The sequence below is a fragment of the Protopterus annectens genome, chromosome 2.part1, assembly GCF_019279795.1.
Source record: "Protopterus annectens isolate FY-2018-M chromosome 2.part1, PAN1.0, whole genome shotgun sequence".
Classification (NCBI taxonomy): Eukaryota; Metazoa; Chordata; order Ceratodontiformes; family Protopteridae; genus Protopterus; species Protopterus annectens.
Genome location: NC_056729.1, coordinates 1,253,869,586 through 1,253,887,061, shown reverse-complemented (window position 1 = coordinate 1,253,887,061; position 17,476 = coordinate 1,253,869,586). Strand labels below are relative to the sequence as shown.

Genomic DNA, 17,476 nt, shown 5'->3' with positions numbered 1-17,476 from the left:
TTTCCTAACCAGTCACATTTGTTCTCCTTCTTCCAGGTCTCCGCCTCTACTGTAAGAACCACAACAGAGATGCAAGGAGGTAGCTGGCCCAAACACAGGGAACTGATGTCACTTCCTTGTTGTTTTCCTTCTTTTTAGTTTTTCATTTTATCACTCCTTTTGGAAGGATGTTGTTGTCACCTTGGTTCTAAATATCCTTTAGTGAAGGGAGTTTTGTGACACCTTGTTCTCCTCTGGACATGGATTAGGAGTTAATTACTAGCTCTTCGCTGCAGTTTATTTGGACTTTTTATTAGTACTCTTTCTGCTTCTTATTTTAGTTTGAACTGTAGAAAATGACTTGGGTTGCATCAGGCCTGCTTTTAATTGTAGGCTAACTCTTCACTATGTAAAAGGCTGTTAATCGTGATTGATGATCCATTGTGCTTTTTATGTGTGTATTAGTTTTCCATGAGTTAAAGCTGTTATTGAAAAGTTGATCTGATGAAGTCCAGTTGGTGGATGAAAGCACCTATCATAAATGAATGCTGAGTTATTCTGTTTACTAAGTCTGTTTTTGTTTGTTTCTTCAGTATCTTCATAGAAAGGGAATTAACATATGAAGTCTTGGAGTGTTTATTACTGTTGTTTACTATTTTAATGTTTAAGTATTTTTATTTTTTATATTTCACAAATAACAAGGAAGTCCTCTACCTTAATGCTGAGGACAGCTATCCCCTCGCATCTCTGTTGTGGGCTTTGTACTACTTCATCCTGTGACTCACTCTTTGTGATACACATGGTTCCTGGATGTGAAGCAGATTTACCAGCGCCATTGGTGACCTTTATCATTTGATTCACCTCTACTGTCAAAAAAAATTCTGCTGAAACTAAGACCAACCTGTTTAGCTGCTAAACAACTTCCAACAGGTTACCAAAAAAATACCAGCTGACACCATGACTTTTCCTGTATCCATACAGATAGACCAATCCATATTTAACAGATAAGAAATGAGAAAAGCTCCTGAAAACAATGTTTACAGTAAGTTACAAAAGTGATTAACAGGTGTATACAGGTGAGAGAATACAGATATGAACAGAGACATTAATAAATCATGAAACAAAAATCAACAAAAATATAATATACATTTTAGGTTCATAGATTCATAGGTGTGTACTAGGCTAATGGCCCTGGAGCCTTTACAAGCCTAGCCCATAGGATTACCCTGGCATCGTGCCACCCGACCTTAGTTCCTAGTGCCTCTGCTGAGTAGAGCCACTGGAGTGATCCCCAGGGTGAATTTTCTATATCCCATCCACTCGTCAAGATTTCTCTTGAAGATGGCCAGTGAGGTGCTCTGCTTGACATGTATGGGAAGTCTATTCCCTAGCATGGGCAGTCCCTGGGTTATAAACCTGTCCCTCCAGTATGTTCTGTTGATTGAGGTAATGAGATTGAGGTCTCTGGAGCGTGTGGTGGAGAGGGATTGGGATTTCTTTAGATTAATTTCTAACAGAGCTGGGTCAGACATGGCTTTGTAAGTCAAGCAGAGATCGCCTCTAAGTAGGTGATATGAGACAGAGAATAGAGAATAGCTGGAGTTTTTTTGAGTCTGTCCATATAGGACAAGTGTTTAAGGCCTAGGATCCTCTTTGTGAGCTATTTTTGCGGCCTCTCCAGTTGTTGCGGGTGTCTAGTGAGATACATGCCAAATGGGGCATTGTACTTGATGACTGGCCTAATGAGGGAAGAGTAGAGGGAGACAATGACCTCTTTCTTCCTGGATGCAAAACCCTTAGTAATGAGATGTGTCACATAGAAGGACTTTCTGACCGCAGTGGCAATGTGGTGGACAAAAGGGAGGTTGCTGCCAACATGTGTTCCCAGATCTCTTATAACGCCTTCTGTGTTCAGTGGACTACCATCAATGTGGTAATTCAAGGGAACCGGGTTTTTCCCAAAGGGGGTGACGACACATTTTTTGGCATTGAGCTTAAGGCGTGGTTCTGACACCAGTCATTGGTGTCATTGAGGCCTTTCTGTAGGATGTCAGCATCACTTGGAGAGTTAATAATAGCTCCCAACTTGCAATCGTCTGCAAACTTTGTCAGTTAGAGTCCCTACGTGTTGTCCTGGACTTCAGAGAAGTAGATACCAAACAGAAGAGGACCCAGGACCAAACCCTGTGGGACTCCACTCGTGACTGGTCATCAGTCTGACTTGGAGTCAGCTACTTTCACACTGTGGGCTCTATCTGTGAACCAGTTTGAAACCCACCTAGTGATATAGGGGTTGATGCCTAGCTTAATGAGTTTTTCTATGATTCCTGAGTGGGGAATGGTATCAAAGGCCTTGGCCAGATCATGTAGGCTGTATGAATCACCTTGCCTTCATCCACAGCTCTGGTGACTGACTCAAAGAAGTCGACCAAGATGAGCAGGCATGATCTACTCTTCACAAAAACAAACTGTGTAGGATCCAGAGTTTGGAGATTCCCTATATCCTTGTTTATTAGGTCCATGATGATGCATTCCATACTTTTGCATATCAGACTCATCAGGCTAATTGGGCGATAATTCCCAGGGTCTGTAGTCGCTCCTCCTTTGTGGAGAGGGATGACTGTAGCAGTGTGCCATTCGGTAGGGACAAAGCCTGAGGTGAGGCTATGATTGAACAGGGCACACATGTGAGGTGCCAGTTCACTCTGTAGTTCATGTAGAACACAGTTTTGAATATTGTCAGGTCCCATGGAAGCTGTATTCTTGGCCTTGGATAGTGCTGTTTTAACCTGTGCAGCAGTAATACTGGGTGCCTGGCAATCTGCTGGTATTGTGATTGGTCCTTGGGGGAGGTGAGAGGGGTGAAGTTAGCACTGAATCTGTTGGCCAGTATATTTGCAATATCTGTTGGCTCAGTATAGGAGGTACCATTGTGCAGTAGTTTAGACGAAATCTGGGTATTGTCGTGGAGATTCTTTACATAACTATAGAAGGCCTTGTGGTTGTCTTTACTATCTGCTGCAATTCTGTTTTCATACCTAGCTTTAGAGGATTTGATGAGGGATCTCAACCTTTTGTTGAGGCTGATAAGGGAGTTTTTCCAGTGTTGGGACTCCACCTTATTCCGCATCAGTTTCCTCCTTCTGTTGTAGTGTTTGTTTATGGCAGGGGACCACCAGATTGGCTTCCTTTTTTTTTTGAGGAGAGCATCTTAGTTCTATTGGGTATGGCAAGATCCACGCATTTGTGTACATATCCGTACAGTGCATTGGTGTATGATTTGGAGATCATGCGTCTATTCTCCATTTGCATGAGTGCCATAAAGTTAGCCACCTCTGTTTTTAGGAGCCCAAAGTTAGCTTTGGAGAAGTTTTTCATGGTGGTTACCTTTGTGTGGGGGAGGGCAGGGATGTGGATTTCCAAGGTGATTAGTTTGTGGTCGGATCTAACCAGGGAGGAGTTGACTATTGGTGTAGAGCAACGGTCGCCCATGTTAGTAATGGACAGGTCAAGGATGTTGCTGCCTCTAGTGGGGGTAAGAGCGTGCTGGTCTAGAGCATTGAATTAATGAATTCAAAAAAACATTGGGAAAGTGTATTGGTACATGAGTAGTTTTCCCAGTTAATGGAGGGTAGTTGAAGTTGCCCAGTATGAGAGTGTTAAGTTGGACCGCAATATTGTCCAGGGTGTTTAGGAATGTGGAGTGTGAGTCTTGGGACATGGTTGGGGATCTATAGCAGGCTATGAAGTGAATCACTGTCTTACCCAGTGTTAGCTGCTCCTGAAGTATCTCAGATGTGTTATCTTGGGGCTGTCACTCTGGAGGTGTGTGCATCCTTTATGAATATATGAATAGATGAAACATTTCTACAAGCTGCCCTTAGTAACCTTAAAATAACACTATGTGCAAATATAGCTATATGGTAGGAGAAAGGGGAAAGGGAGGACTAGAAGATAGGCAGGACCGACTTTTAGCACAAAGTCCTGGAAACATAGTGGGGTGGCAGGGTAAGAGCAGGAGAGACATAGGTGGCAGTTGTAGGATGCTCTAAAAAGTCTTAAGAAACTCGTAGCATAGGTTACTGAGAATGGAGATAGAAGGCTAAATAGTAGATGACTCTAAGATAGAGAAAAATAGAGGTAGTGGTTAGATGGGAGAAGAGGGCTGGGTAGGAAAAAAGAATGTCAAGTAGGGTTTTTACAGGGGCAGGACTAGGAGTTACGGTAAGTTTGAAGTTGTTTGAATTTTGGAGAGATCTGATTGGGAGATGGAGCTTGTTCCAAGATTTAGACTACATGACTATAAAGACTTTTACCTATGGTTTTATTAGGTTTGGAAACTTGGAGTAGGTGTTGGTCAGAGCTACAGAGTTCACAGTTAGGGACATAGGGTGAGACAAGAGTTGTTAATGAGGGAAAAGCTAGGGGTTGAAGCAAGATGGAGTGTGTCATGTAAAGTTGATGCAAAAGGATTTGGTTAGGGAGCTCTAGCCAGTTTAGTTTTTTTTAGTGTGAGGCAGAGGTGTGTGCGATAGGAGAGATTTGCGGCAAACCTGGCGATTTTATGATAAGTAACTTCAAGTTTGTTAAAGAGGTTTTTTGGAGATTGGTGAAAATAGGGGCAGCATATAGTAGAGTAGGAAGGAGGTAGGCTTAATCAAAAGTATTTGACACTGTATCCCATCAACTTTTTCTTACTGAACATCTCCCCTTGGATTCACCCAGCCCTCTCTCTCATGGTTCCATAGCTATCTGACAGACAGGCAGCAAGCAGTCAAATGGAAAAAAAATCTCTCCTCCTTCCTACCAGTCACTCTCATCATCTCATAAGGATCAGTATTAGGACACGTCTTACTGTTATTCAACATTTTTACAAACTACATATTGCCACCAACCTTGCAAGCATAGTTCAATATGCTGGCAACTCAGCCCTTATATGTGTGGTCCCATCCATACAAGCATTTCAGAACATCACCCAAAAATTTTACACTGCTATTGAAACTTGGCTAAACGTTACTAATCTACCTTTAAATCCTAAAAAAAAAAAATTTAAAAAATGAATATAAAACAGTCTTTCTTAATAACCTCACCCAACAACACAAATTTTAAACTGCAACCCAAAAAAACTTCTGGGTGTCCTAACTGAACAAAAATCTCAGATCTGACCAACACATATTACAAGCCATTAAAAAGTACTCCACAAACTCAGCTCCCTCTATAGAAAAAAAAACACTACCTGACAGATGATGCAAGACAAACATTAGCATCTACCTACCTTCTTCTTTCCCTATTATATGTCTCCCCTAGACTTACAAACCTAAATACTACACTTATAGCTAAACTTTCCACGTTACAATAAAGTAGCAAAATTTGCTGTCAGCCTTATGTATAGAACTTATCATTACAGCACCCCTGAACAACTAAACTGGCTTGAGCTACTTAATTATTTAATCTACAAATAGTTATTATTACATACAATATTATACATGCACAAGGAAAAATGTTCTACATTAAATGATACCCTGCAACACTGTTCTCCAGGTAAAGACCTATGCTCAACCAATAAGCTCTTAATAATGACAATAAAGACTAATATCTCAGCAGGTGACTCACTATACTCCAATTACATGTCTAAACTCTGGAACACAATCCCAGCATACCTAACAGGGGTCATAAAACATTCTGCTGTCAAGCCCTTGGTAAAACAATATATAAATGGTCATACACATGCTCCTCACCTTGGTACAAGTTTGTTAGTTCATACTCCCTACCCCTTTGTAACCTTTATCCCCTTCTACATAGCATTCTTCAACTTCCTTTCTACCTTAATCCCTACTTAACATTGCAATTTCTCTCTGACCTTTCCACTTTATTTGCCTCCTTCAAATGCTTTCCACCACCCTCTTAAAACCAATTTCTGTGAAACTGCCCTCATATCTTTCCTTCCACTGTCCTTGACTCATCACTTGTAATGGCTCTCTCCCTCTTCTAGTTTTTACTACTGTCTGCCTACTGACAAATGTTTCACATACCTTACCTCATTTTTACTTATACATAATATCTATCCAATAACCCTCCCAGCCCATATTTTATAAGTCATATCTAATGTCTGCTTGCCACATATATTGCATAGGAATTGTATGTATATTAAACAAGTTTGTAGGTTCATAAGTTCATAGGTAAGTACTAGACAATCAATTTGCAGTCCATTTCAAGCCTAGCCAAGTAAACCCTATTCCAATTTTATCTCTGTCCTCAAGGAGGGCAAGACAAGATACATCAGGAGAGAGTTTGAGGCTGTCCATCCAAATACCTAGCACTACATTGAAGGCAGCAAAGGTGGTACTCTGCCTGACATGTAGGGGAAGTTTGTTCCAGAGCTGAGGAGTACATTAGAATATAAATGTATCATGCCAATGTGTCTTATTTATCTGGTGATGAAGGTTTAGTTCCTTTAACAGAGTATTTGATGTATCATTAGGTCTGCAAAGGAATAACAGATTAAGTAGGGGTAATTTGTCATGGCATGAAAGGCTAGACATAGATCTCCATGAAGGAATCTGTAAGAGACTGAGTACAGAGAAAGGGCTGGCTGACAGTCTCTACTGCTACCCAAGATTTTTAAGGCCACTTATCTTTGTAGTTATGAATCTCAGAGGTCTCCCAGGTTGTGTGACATGTTTAGACAAACAGATAACACAATGAGCACCATATTCAGTAATAGATCTGATAAAGTACAAGTAAAGGGGAATTAAGACTTATCCAGTAGAGATGCCTTTGGATATGAGATGAGCCAGATAAAAGGCTTTCAGAACTACTTTGGAGACATGGTTTTCAAATGATAAGGAATTATCAACAAGAGTGTCTTGATCCCTTACAGCAGTGTCTGTTTGAATGGTTGCCTCACCTAAGACAAGCACTTTAAACAGATAATAAGCTAGATTAGATCACATCAGTCACCCTGCTAGACAGGGGTCCAGGCAAGTAAATACTGTGGGAAGAAATATCCAGGGAATTGTTATGGCAAGGCTTGTATAGGCCCTAGGGCCAATAGCCTAGTACCAACCTATGAACCTATGAACCTATCATATGGTAAGTTAAGCTGCTTTGCTTACTCAGATGAAATATGCTGCATTTTTTTACATTTAATTTGAGAACATTGTCCTTGCACTGACTATTAACATAGTCTAATCCATGCTGGAGCAATTAAGTCAATTGAAGGTCGAAGAACAACACTCAATGTATAGTTGTCTGCATACTTAGTTAAACATGGGCCAGGAGTGCTGGCCTGAAGGTTTGAGAAATAGATGCCAAAACTGAGCTCTGCGGTATACAACTGGTAAGTCTTTTGCTTTCAGAAGTTGCACTTGCAACTCTAATCACATGTGTTCAGTCAGGCAACCAGTTAGCTATCCAACATCCAATATAAGGATTTATATTCATAGATTTACAAGTCTATCAATAATGCCTGCTTTTCTTTTTTAGCATTGTTCCCTCAGGGCTTTATCCTCCCTCTTTCTGTTGGCATGAAAGTTCTGAAGAGCTTGGTACCAAAACCTGAATTTCAGTCAGCTCAGCTTGAGATGAAGAATGGTTTGGGCATGTTGAAAGTGACCTGAAGCTTTGGAAGCTGGTCATCTGCTGTATCCTATGTGGGAAATAGCCTATATAGCTTAGACTACTGCAGTAGTGATTACAATGATGAACATCTATAGTGCTCTATACCGACGGTGAGTTTATTTCACAAAAGAGATATTCTCTGTGATAGATATCTATGACTCCAGCATTCTATTTATATTGCTGTCATCACTAAAGCTGAATCATGTGCTTAGATAAGTACATACCAAAGGAACATTACACTATACAACTGACTTGATAAGGGAACAGTAGTGTGCAGTGAAGTTGGGTGAAGTTTTCCTCAGATCTAGAAGATATACTCCTGATGATCAGTCTGGCTACATAAAAGGACTTCCTAAAAAAAGCAGTAACATGTTGGTCAAAGGACAGTTCATTGTCAATGAATGTGCCCAAGTCCCTAATGAGAGAGTCAGTTCTTAGGGGGGTGTCACCTGTGTTATAGAAACATGGGTGCCTTGGTTTGCTGCATTTCTTGGCATTTCATTTAAGGCTGCAGTCTCAGCACCATAATTAGTTGGAGATGGGGATTAAAGTTTGTAATGAATTTGCCTGCGAATATGTTAACTATGCCCTCAGCAGCTGAGAATGTGGTACTACTTTGAATTAACACTGAGCATTGCTGGGTATTATTTCTGAAGATCCGGATGTAGATAAAGAAGGTTTTGTGGTTATCCTTAGCATGGATGGCAAATCTTCACTTCATACTTGTGTATGGAGGATTTCATTTTATTTCTAAGTGCTTTGTTGAGCTTTTTGAATGCCTTTCTAGCTAGGTGTTAATTTTGGTTTTATGAGCTATGAGTTTCTTCCTCTTATTCTATAGTTTGTTAATAGTGGGGTTCTACCATGAAGGTATGTCCTAAAATTTGGCACTGTATTTATACCCTACAGAGACAGAGTCCTCAGTGCATACCTGGAGGTGGGCATAGAACTTATCTTAAATAAACACATCATTGTGTCATTGGGATGAGGAGGGTGTTATCAGCTCATCAGTTAGTTGGAATATATTTGACTTGCCGTAGTCTCTAAAGATGGCAGGGATATGACGTAACTCAGATTTTGCACTTAAAGTAAGTGTTTCTGTACAATGGTGATCAGATTTCACCAGTGATTTAGTAACTATAAGTGCTGAGCAGAGGAGAGCTATACTGATGAGAACCAGGTCCAATATTTATGATCCCCTTATTGGAATTGGAATGAAGGAGCTGGCATTGATAAAGTTACAGAAGCATGTGCATATTTATTTACGATAATATTGTTTCCTCAATTTATGGAAGGGTAGTTCAAGTCACCCAAGAAGACAGTATTGAGCTGTATAGGGAGGGATGTTAATTTGTTTAGGTACACCTTGAAGTTTTTCTGAGTTATGGAGGGAATAAAGTAATTGGCAATGATGCAGTATTGGGTTTTGTTTATTATGACAAGAATGTGGTGGAGAACAAGGCCATTCTCCTTCATTAAGAGTTTGGAGGTGAAATGGTTTCTTAGGAATACAGATATTCCCCCTACAGCTACCTTTTCGAATCTGGCATGGAATCTGATGATGTAGCAGGCATTACATCCCTGTACTACGGGACTGCTATCTCTGTCCTGAAACAGTGTTGGGAACGCCTATAATGACTGCAACTTTTAGTAAAGTCTTCTGGCATTGAGCATTGCCACTTTAATACTAGTTTGATTTTGATTGACTAAAGAGGTCATATAAGGAGTCTGACCTTGCCTAGAAAGGCACTAGGTGGAGGACAATGTCTTGGCCAGTGTATGTAAGCTATGAGGACAGTGATGCAGGCCATCCCTAGCAAACCAGCTAAGGCTGTCAGCCATCTCCTCCCAGGCTGACACACACACACACACACACACACACACACACACACACACACATCCATATATATATATATATATATATATATATATATATATATATATATGCTTGTTTATAATACAGTGCCAGATAATGCACAAAACACTCTGGCAACCATATGATGAAATTGTAAACACACCAATAAAAGAAAACTGGCACAGAGATCTGATAAACAAATGTATCAATTAAACTATAACATCAAACTGGTTTCATTGTTAACTCATAGCTTCATCAGTACAAATATTTCATTTAAAATTAAGCAGAAGCCACATGTCAGACAAGACCAATCAATAAATAGACTAATCGCAATGAAAATAAATTTTATATGGGAAATAATAATTGAACTATATCATTAAAATATGTCATTCTAATATGAACCATATGAACAATGTGCATTACAACAAATGTTTAGTAATTACAAGATATACATTCCAGTGTGCATTAGGCAGTGATGTTTAGCAGTGCCTTGTACAGATGCAGGCACATAGAAACTAAATTTTCCCTACAAAACTTCTTCTGTAACTTTACCTAGTACTCAGTTTCACAAACAGCAACTTGTTTGTATGATGAGAAGCACTGCTGTACAAATTCAGTCATACATAGCCTGGCTATAGTATCTACCCTCACAGAGCCCGAGTTAGCCTGCTATACCACCCCATTGTAGTTCATCTAAAAAGGACCTAACATCAGTGATGGGCATTTTCCCAATTTCTCCATCACCAGTTTGGTAAATATAGGCATCTAGAGACAAAATGGGACTTGTCTCATATTCACGGACAACCAATTAATCCTTAGAGAAGGGGATACAGTATGTTATACAGAAATAAGCAACTTCTCACCAAAGCAGCAAAGATTTCTAGTAAACCATCTACTACATGTCCCATCCCTCCAGAATCTACTCCAACCCTATCGCACCACCAGACCACTAAGATACAGCAACAAAAATCACTTGCAGATCACTAAAGCCAATAACTCTGCTGGTGAAGCACTATTCTCTTGCACCATAGCCAAATTATAGAACTCCCTCCCACCCACAATTACATCCGTACCATCATGCACCCACTTCAAAACTTTACTAAAAGCACACCTAAAAACATGCTAGCTATGCCCTTGCAACTCCCACTCTAATATCACCCACCCCATCTAACCACTACCTTTCTTTCCACTCCACTAACTACCTTGATTATAGCAAGCTCAGATGCTCATAAGCCTAGTACTTATTATACAGCAGGAACTTCTTATTGTAACATTTGTTAATGTCTGTTATGTACTTCACAGATAAAGATTCTAGTTGTCTACTGATGTACTATGTTCTTCATCTGTAAATATGTTGTAAGTAATTGCTACGTAAATTGTTAATCGCTATGTAATTCAATGTAACTACTGTCTGTTTATTTTAACTGTGGAGCTTTTCTCCCCAGGCCTCCGCTGAAAATGGACCTACGTCCAGTCAGACACTCCCGGTCAACAAATATAAATAAATAAATAAATGTGAGAGATCTAATTTCACAATGTCACTGGAGGTGAGCCTTGAACAGAATTGCACTCAAAAGAATAGTCAGGTTGTAGGTAAGAAAGGCATCTGTAGGTTTATTTGCATTAAAGTCAAATGGATAACTGGATCAACCAGCACCCTGAGCTGGTACTATTATTCAGCACCCTACCCCCTCAGCTATGTAAGTGAAATGGAGAAAAAAGTACTTCACTGTAATAAACCAATTGCTACATTGCAAGTTAAGTGATTATCTTATTACAGGTAGATCTATGCTCCCCTGCTCTTCAAAGTGAAAAAATAAATGGACATTCTTTCTACTGACACACCAACCAGGTTGCCAGATGCATGAAACACCCTCTCCAGGTCCTCTTATCCCAGCCATTGAGGTATTGTTTCTGTATCCTGTCCCCAAGCCTCCTTTAACAAATGTTATTAAAAAATACTTTTTTCTTTTAAGCTGTAGCAAACTGTTTGTTACAAGTGTGACAAACAGTTGCTACAGTTTATACCCTGTAAAAAGAAAAATCTGTGGTATTCCTCAAAGTCTCAGAAAACCCAGTATGCAGCCGATACTGGGTCAAAAACAAACCAAGCTTAAACTTTGCAGTGTGGAGGGTATGAAGTTCACTCCTTGAAATATGTTATGCAGCTAGTTTACTAATAAAAATCGAACTTTAAAATACATACTACAAAATAATAAAATAAAATAGTAGGTAGTCCACTGCTGAGTTAAGAATGTAATATTCTTTATTGAAACACAACAAACAAGCGATCCTAGCTGAGTATAAAGAAAAACATTAAAGACATTCATTATTTATATATAATCAGGTTATTTGGAGCAAGGGAGTGGTTACAGAAGGTGATTCTATTAAGAGCAATAAACACATTTAACTGATTTAACTGAGACTGCTACCTTAGAACCGAAACTAAAAAGCTAGAGACAAATTAAAATATATAATATAAGAACAGCTTATTAAGGCTAACCTACTAATCCAAACTTTATTAATTATGAAAACAACTCACTAACAAAATGACTAACTAATTAACTAACAAAAAGATCTACTACTAGACATAAAAGCAGTTCTGAAGAAGTTTGTAATTTATTAAAACAAATGAAAGCGCTTTAAGTATCTTGGAGTCTGGCTCTTCTTTTTATGACTTTGCTGTTCCTGATTTTATTTCGTTTTTTGGGAAAAGTGGTTACAGTGAATTTGGTTTGTTGGTCTACAACTAGACATCTAGCAGAATAAATATTAGTAACTTATAAATTGAAACACTTTTAACAAAGAAGTTTCTGCACAGTTTATACCCTGCCTACAGCACACATTTTAGTTGATTTTTTTTATTTTACTTTTAACCTGTAGCAAACCAATTGCTACAATGTAGCAAGCAGTTGCTACAGTTTATACCATACACGGAGTGCTACAGTGCTTCAGTGCAATAAAGAGAGATTGGGATAGGCTGGTTATGCTTACTTTTCAACACTTTACAGCCAGGGTAGTTACCCCTCTTGTCCCACCCTAGCTAAGCTACTGTGTCCAGTCTCAGATGTTTGGGGATGAGGAACATCTAACCAGAAAGTTATACAATGTGGCGTGATTATACTCTGTGCTTGGATGTCCTCTGATGCATCATTTTATAGGATCATAGAATCATAGGAAGTTACTAGGCTAATGACCCTAGGGCCCTTACAAGCCTGGCCAAGTTCTACCCTTACTTCCACAATCAGCACCTATTTTGAAGCAAATACTTTGGTATATCATTAGCACAATCTGCTGCAAAGTCTCAGCCAGCGGCAGAACAGAAGCACAGAATTCTTCATGGCTATTCAGCCGACTGTACAAAGTACTAAAAGAAAGTCATGTCATGATGTCTGTCACTTATCTACCCTACTTGGCTTTGCTCTTCAGATCAGTAACATAAGCATCTGTGGACTCTGTGCTCTTATAAAAATTGTGAATAAGTGGCAAATTTCTTCTTGGCTCATAATAATTCTTGAATGTTTTGTTGCTACTATTTTATATTTCTCCTCCTTGAGGAAAGTAATTGTACTAAATGCTTTTAAGGCTTCCTCCTTAACAACATTTATAGCTAATTTACATGCAGGAAATAATAAATCAAATTTCTGGATCCAAAGATTCCAGTCTTTAGCTAAGCTGATTTGAAATGAAAAAAAAAATCCTGCTGAATGTAACTGACTTTCCTTTTAACTGCAAATCATACCTTTGTACTTCCAAACATATAAACTCACTAAAGCAAATACATGAGTCTGGAGCATTTCTCCAGACCCTACACTAAAAATGGGCTCTGTTCCAGTTGGTCTTTCCCAGTAAACAAATGTTAAATAAAAAAAATAACAATAATTTCTTAAGATGTATTCCTCCATGGAATCATGTTGACTCACTGAATCTAATTTCAGTAGGTGTGTTTATGTAAAGAAAAATAAATGAAAACAATTTCCATTGAATCTAAAAGTACTTGTTTTTGGTGGGGGACTTAGCTTCCATGTGCGGGGTACCCCACACTCCCAAACTTGTGTATACCAACTCTCTGGTTACATAACAGTGGGGAAAAGTGCAAAGTCTGTTAGTTCTGATAGTGGCACTTCAGTTACAGAAAAATGCTATGAACAGGTGATTAACTCCCATGGGGTATTTAATCAAGACTGAACATTCTTAAAAAAACGCGCTCCCCATAGATGCAGCTTCTTGTAGCAAACTTGTTAGCATTTGAATTTATTTACCCATAGATGACAGATCCAGCTGGAATCCATGAAATGTGCCTGTCAAGGGAAAAACATGAAATGTGACAGCCATAAATGTATGAGCTGTAAGTGGAAATGCTAAAGCAGTATGCTTCATCCGATACAGTCTGTTGTGAAGCAAAGACCTGATGGTGAAGGGGAAAATATGCCAATAAAGCTACTTTTTGGTAAAAAGTTTGTTGTTTGACATAGTGAGACTTCAGCCCACTGCTGTTCATTCACTGATGTAAATAATCTTGAATGACATATTGGTACTGGCATTACAAGGAATAAAATTCCAAAGCGTTTCAGAAATAAAATGATAATGAAAAGCAGTAGGTGGGTGGGATGGAGGATATTAATTTGCTTGACCCAACATTAATCTTTTAGCAGTGGCTCTTTGACCTGAGAAATGAAATTTTCACTTAAAGTTATACATTCTGGCTGGTGAGAGATGTTTTATTTCATTCATTCATTCATGTGCTCATTGATACCCAGTTTACCTAATTCGGGGTTCGGGGGGAGGCACATCCCATCTCAGCATTCACTGGTTGCATGGTAAAGACACTAATCCTGAACAGGATGCTAGCCTATCACAGGATGCAGCCACATATACATTCACAGGCCAGCACACCTGCAGGCAGCTTGGTGGATTATAAAAGTATCCATCAGAAGAAAAAACAGAGAGAGGATGTGCAGATCCTGCAAAGAAAGCATTCCGGCCAGAAACGGAACTAGAGAAACATGGGTTATGACTCAGCAATGCTAATACTATACCACTGTGCTTTTAATGAACATGGAATTTGGAAGTGTAGCTATAAATGCAAACTGATATTAAAAACTGAAAAAATTGGGTCATTTTGCAAAATACAGTCTTTCCAGGATATCACATTAGGGATCTTACAGTGAAATGTAATTACACTGGCCAGCCCAAAGCTTATTTTCAGTATGGAATGAAATGTAACATCAAACAGTATTTTTCAGTTTTATGATATGTGATGTAAAAGAATATATAACAAAAACTGTGATATTAGGACATATGCCTACTGAATGGCGCACAGCGATGGTTATCCCACTCCACAAAGGGGGTGCCACCACAGACCCCAGAAACTACTGCCCCATTAGCCTGACAAGCCTGGTCTGCAAAGCCATGGAATGTATCATCTTATAGCTTATAAACAAAGACATAGGTAACCTCCAAACCCTGAACCCCACTCAGTTTGGGTTTGTAAAAGATAGATCATGTCTACTAAACCTGATTGACTTCTTTAAAGCAGTCACTAGAGCTGTAAATGAGGACAAGGTAGTGCACACAGCCTATCTTGACCTTGCCAAGGCATTCAATACCATCACCCACTCTGGAATTGTAGATAAACTCACTAAACTGGGCATAAATCCCTATGTCACAAGATGGGTGGCCAAATGGCTCGCTGACAGAACCCACACAGTAAAAGTAGCTGACTCCAAGTCCGACTTCAGACCCGTGATGAGTTGAGTACCACAGGGTTTGGTCCTGTGTCCTCTCCTGTTTGGCATCTACTTCTCTGAAGTGCAGGCCAACACAGAAGGTCTTTGGCTATCAAAGTTTGCAGATGTCTGCAAACTGGGACCCATAATAGAACCACCTAATGATGTAGACATTCTACAAAAGGGCCTCAAAGAGACAGATGCTTGGTGTCAAAGTCATGGCCTCAAGCTCAATGCCAAGAACTGCATTGTCATCCCCTTTGGGAAAAACTCAGTACCCATGAACTACCACATAGACGGTAGCTGACTAAACACTGAAAGTGTGATAAGAGACCTTGGGACACAGGTAGACAGTAGTCTCTCCTTTGATAACCACATTGCCACAGTAGTCAGGAAATCCTTCTACTTGGCACACCTCATTACAAAAGGGTTCTCCTCTAGAAAAAAGGAGGTCATTGTTCCTCTCTACTCATCTCTCATCAGACCCATTATAGAGTACAATGCCCCATTTGGCATGTATCTCACAAGACATCTACAACAATTGGAAAGGTCACAGAAATACCTCACTAAGAAGATTACCGACCTCAAAGAGATGTCATACGCAGACTGTCTCAAAAATCTCCAGCTCTACTCCATCGCATATTGCCTACTCAGAGGCAATCTCTGCCTAACATAAAAAGCTATGTCAAAACCAGAGCTGTTGGACATGCTACACTTAAAGAAATCCCAATCTCTCCAAACCACATGCTCCAGGGACCTAAACATTGTCACCACAATAAACAGAACATGCTGGAGGGATAAATTCCTGTCCCAGAGACTTTCCATACTCTGGAACAAACTACCCACTCATGTCAAGCAAAGCTCCTCATTGGCCCTCTTTAAGAAAAATCTTGACGACTGGATGGGAAATAGAAAATGTACCCCGGGGATCGCTTCTGTGGCACTGTTTGACAGGGGCACAGAAAAATAATTTTCTTGAGTGGTAAAAGCCAGGGAACCTTTTCGGCTACATTTATATAGGCTCCAGGGCTGATAGCCTAGTACCTACCTATGAACCTATGTTGTCTGAGGAATGAAAAAGTTCTGAACTAAATACAAATGCAATGGGTGGGGATCAACTAGTTAGATATGGAGTAAGAAGAAGTCATAGCATCATGAGAAATACAAGGCAATTTATTATTATGACCATTTACATTTTGGCAGTACCCACTTTCAGTCTGAAGATCCTCTCTTGGGAAGGGCCACATGAGTGAATGCAAGGGTGAATTAATGAATGGCCATCCAATTGGCTAGTTCCCATTTGAAAGAGGCTAACACATCACACTGTTTAATTTGCAATGGCAATCTATTGCAGAGGTGAGGAGGCTCCTGTGTAAAATGAAGGAAAACTGGGGGGGGTGCAAAACACCATTCCACTACCTACTAAAATTCATTTTTTTTCTATTTTCAAAAGGAAAATTGCTTCTCTGAAGCATGAGTATATCAAAATTAAAGTATATATTTTCAAAAGTAGTAATTTATATTTATGTTTTTTAACCTTTCTATCAAGTAAGTGTCCTATCTTCCTGCTGTCATTTACAGTAGAATTCTTCCTGCTTCACTATTTCATTGCTATGTTGCTCTTTTTTGTGTTAGTGTTGCATAAGTACAATCAATCTAGTTGTTAGAAAATGTAGTCAATGACAGCTGATTGCTTTCTTGCTTTCAGCATGCTGTTAATTATTTCTGATTGAATGTGCTGTGTTAAAATCAAAAGGTTTATCAAGCAGTGATTTCTAGTAGATTCCCATAAAATACTTAAGAGCAAAGACTGTGCAACACAGACATAAAAAATTAAGAGGAACAGGGCTGTACTTACAGGAGGTGGAGCTGTTGTTGGGCATGAAGGCATTTTCATCCTTTTTTTCTCTTGCCTTCTGGGTCTTGGAAGAGGCACCTCATCACTGAAGACACACCCCATCCCTTGAATAAGAAAGGAATATGAGTAATACCTTAGTTATTATTTCAATGTGGTAAAAATTCCAGTAATCATGATACCATAACACTTGATAAGATGCTGCATTACATGTATAATATATGAAAATCTTGAACTAAGTTTTAGATCGATGCTTGTGGACTAATGCGCATACATGTGAAATAGACAGATTTATTCTCTTGACTTAAGATGCCATTGGCCCATAGCTATTTATTCTCATTATGTCTCTTCTAGATTAATTAGTGAATGTTCCTTCCACATATACATAGAATTATGAACAGAAGATCGCAAAAGGACATTTCTTTCTGACAGTGTTGT

At 39.3% G+C, this 17,476-nt stretch overlaps 1 protein-coding gene across 1 annotated transcript in view; it reads right to left on the bottom strand.

Annotated features, from left to right (window-relative positions):
- The window catches only part of BLK (BLK proto-oncogene, Src family tyrosine kinase), a 961,491-nt gene that overhangs the window by 420,746 nt on the left and 523,269 nt on the right, over positions 1–17,476 (bottom strand). Inside the window, exon 3 of the mRNA XM_044062787.1 lies at positions 17,042–17,145. Coding sequence (XP_043918722.1) covers positions 17,042–17,143 — 102 coding nt within the window. The 5' untranslated portion in view covers positions 17,144–17,145. The remainder of the gene's footprint in view (positions 1–17,041; positions 17,146–17,476) is intronic.